The following is a 3,584-nucleotide window of genomic DNA, read 5'->3' on the forward strand; positions in this document are numbered from 1 at the left end:
CTATTATTCCCTAAACTATATCCCCAGGAGTCCCCAGCGGCTCATTGGAACCGACACACCTCGGCATGCCGGCCCTCCCCTCTGAGGCTGTCCTCCCTTCACTAACCTAAATCAAAAACCCAGTCTCCTTTCGTCTATGTTTTTCTGCGATAAGATCTGTCTCTGGTGTAACACGCTATTTTCTTCCAGTTGAATTCCCGAGTAGTCATAAAAGGTACTATAGCTTCGGGAGTCATCCCGTCGATCGCCATGTCAAATCTGAGGCCGTCCCATCTTTCTCAAATGTGAAGAAAGTATGGTCTGGATCGTCTATCTCTTCGCAATACATGCAGATTGCCTCTGTTCTCCTTCCTACTTTATTTAAGTAATTATTAAATGAGCCATGCCCGGTGAAAAGTTGCGTTAAAAAGTGATCCAACTCGCCAAAACCTCTTCTTATCCGTGGTTCGATCTCCGGGATGAGTTGTCTTGTCCAGCAACCCACACCGCTATTAGTCCACCTCTTCTGCCAAGTAGTATTGACTTCATCTTTGGCCTCTTGATCTGCTCTGCCCTACGATCTTTCGTCTCTATATCTCGCGATGAGGTCTTTCGACAGTACTCCGGCGAGAACACAAAGGGCTTCATAGGACACTGTCCTATACGCGGCCACCACACCTAGTAGCCCTCTCCTATGCACCCTCGCTAACTTCTCCTTGTTATGCCTGATATCTATAGCGTGACTCCATGCGGGAACAGCATACATAAACGAGGATACTATCGTTGACACCAACAATCTGCGTTTTGATGCTCTAGGGCCATTCTGCGTTGCCATTATAATGTTAAGACTCTTTACCATTGATTCAGTCTTCCTACATATGTTACTTATATAGTCAGTGTATCTACAATTCCTCTGGAAGGTAACTCCTAAGTATTTAAAACTATGCACCTCTTCTATAACTTTACCATTGATGAAAATAGTAATAGAATCCAGTACTCTTCTTCCAGTGAAGGCGATACACCTACATTTTTCCAATGACAACTGCAGACCCCTAGAAATCATCCACTCATTAATGATCTGAGTGGCCGCGTTCTCCTTCTCTTGGACCTCAATTACCGTCCTGCCCTCAACTAGTACAGCGAGATCATCTGCATATGCCAAAACCTCAACTCCAGCAGGGAACATTCTGTGCAGGAGATCATCTATAACTAGCATCCATAACAGCGGCCCCAGGACCGATCCCTGTGGCACCCCACCTTGCATCTCAAAATGAATTCTTCCTTCCTGGGCTTCAATCAAACATCTTCTATCGGAAAGATAGTCCTCGATTTGCCTACATATATAAGGGCTCAATCCCTTTGTGGCCATTGCCCTGTTTATGTGACTCCAACTGATTGAGTCAAAGGCATTCTTTATATCAAGTGAAATCATTAATGGAATGCGTCTTGTGCGCCATGTGCCTCTTCTGACTTCATTGGCCCAGTCCGAAATCCTACAGATGGCTTTCACAGTGGACAACCCCCGCCAGAAACCATACTGGTTTGGGCTAATCCCGACTCCCTGTTCTAGTTCCCGAATAATACGGCCCGCCAGCATTTGTTCCACGAGTTTCCCCATGGTATTCAATAGGCTCAGGGGTCTGTAAGTGGCGTCCTCCTCCATGGGTGCAGCTTTAGGAAGGAGCACCACCCTGGCCTCTTTCCAACACGCGGGGAAAATTCTTCTCTCCAAACCGTAACTCTAATAATACGCAACCTCTAATACTTCCCAGGGAGTCTTCTGGACTAAACCTTTGATCACCGCTGCAGGGATTATGTTCGGTCCAGGGCTCTTCTGTAAAGCCAGACTTTTGGCCGCTAGTTGCAGTTCATCTATAGTAAATCTCCTGCTCTCACATGGTGTGGGTCTACTATCATCGGCTATCATGCTAGGGAACAATCTCACCACATGCATTTCAGCATTAGCCTTATCCAAAATAGGTAATCGTCTGCCGAACTTCTTAGTTACTATACGATAAGCTTGGCCCCATGGGTCAGTATCGAGCTCACTGCAAAGATTATTCCAGCACTCTCTTTTCCTTTTCTTAATTGCTCTGTTAAGGGCCCTTCTAGTTTCAGTATACCTTCTTGCTATATCCTGGTAATCTTCCCTACCATTTCCGAGAAGACTCTGTTTTCTTCTCCTAAGGGACTGGAGCTCTTGTCTCATATTCCCGATCTCAGTCGTCCACCAATATACATTACGTCTCCTTGCAGCATTACTTGCCACTCTATCTATCTCTTGTTTAATTATATTTGATAAAGCTTCAGGGGTTTGCTGCTGCCTATCTTTTAGTCTATCAGCTGTTCTATTGACTATTAGTTCAATTTGTTTCGCTAAAAAACTTGGTAGGGGAGGATACTCCATTCGCTCAAAATTCGCATCTCTCAGGTCTAGTATCGTTGCGCAGTGATCACTAGCTATATCGTCAAGGAGGACCATCCAGTCATATTGTTCACTTTTCCATCTATTATCCACGATGGTCAAATCCAGCACCGACTGGTGGCCTCTTGCTACATAAGTGGGTGTGCCGTCGTTTATACAATGACAGCCAGTAGTCTCAAGCAGGTCCGTCAGGATCTGTCCTCTCCTGTTCGTGTAACTACTACCAGCCATCACCATTTTACTATTAAAGTCACCCAACATAACTAATCTCTTCGGTGAATTAGTAATTAATCCCTGTAGGATATCTACGAAGCGAGTAAATTCCGCAAGCTCTTATGTTGGGTGATACATACACACCCACTATCATGACGGTCTCATTCTCCAATGCTACGCCCCTACCCCTAAACCTGAGTCTCCAGTGAATATTATGATTTATGACCATAATAGCAACATCCCCCTGAGTATCAGCGATCCAGCATGACTTGGCTGGCTCGTATCTATTCGGCTCGGCAACTGCAAGGAAATCAACTCCTCTCTCGACGACGACTCGTGCAATTAGATCATGAGCGAGGATACTCATGTTCACAATAGAAAATAATGTTCTATACATGTTGGTCTTTCTTGCATTGCCAAGCTCCAGTCCTATGTGCTCTGCTTCTGCAGTCGAGGCACTGCTTCGGTTCTCGACAGTCAGCAATCTATGACCTCGACCGCCGCAATTGAGTTCCAACCTATCTGGGCCCTTACAGTCCTGACGTCTATGTCCTGTCCCCCAGCAACGATAGCACCTGTCTTCGTCCTCGCGTATATAGGCTCGGCAACTTATCCAGCCTATCCTGAGCCTTTGCTCTACTAGTTTACACGCTGCTCTATAGGAGGTGATAACAGTGACGTTCCTGGTCTCGTCAAAGCCTCTTCTTATTGATGATATCTTAAACTCTTCGTTTGGACCAACCCTGTTTGCTATTGTTCTGATGTTTCAAACTCTACATCTCTGATGTGAACAACAGCTCTTCTGGTGGCTCTACTCTTAAGATCAACATGCAAATCCGCCGCCTTATCCCTAAGTAATGTGGTAAAGTCCTCTGCATTTTTTGCCCCCTCGATCCTTACATATAACTCTTCGTTACGGCCCTTGCGCAGTGCTATTACGTTGTTTGCCTCCTCACTTGTCACCGCA

At 45.6% G+C, this 3,584-nt stretch overlaps 1 protein-coding gene across 1 annotated transcript; it reads right to left on the reverse strand.

Annotated features, from left to right (window-relative positions):
* Positions 1-1,720: 1,720 nt before the first annotated feature.
* Positions 1,721-2,641, reverse strand: LOC142328290 (uncharacterized). Its single transcript, XM_075371995.1, has one exon. The coding sequence runs from the start codon at positions 2,639-2,641 to the stop codon at positions 1,721-1,723; it is 921 nt and encodes a 306-aa protein (XP_075228110.1).
* Between the last annotated feature and the right edge of the window lie 943 nt (positions 2,642-3,584).

The sequence above is a fragment of the Lycorma delicatula genome, chromosome 7 (genome assembly GCF_047948215.1).
Source record: "Lycorma delicatula isolate Av1 chromosome 7, ASM4794821v1, whole genome shotgun sequence".
Lineage (NCBI taxonomy): Eukaryota > Metazoa > Arthropoda > Insecta > Hemiptera > Fulgoridae > Lycorma > Lycorma delicatula.

Coding starts and splice junctions, on each gene's coding strand:
- LOC142328290 (XM_075371995.1), bottom strand. CDS start 2,641: ATGGTGATGGCTGGTAGTAGTTACACGAACAGGAGAGGACAGATCCTG.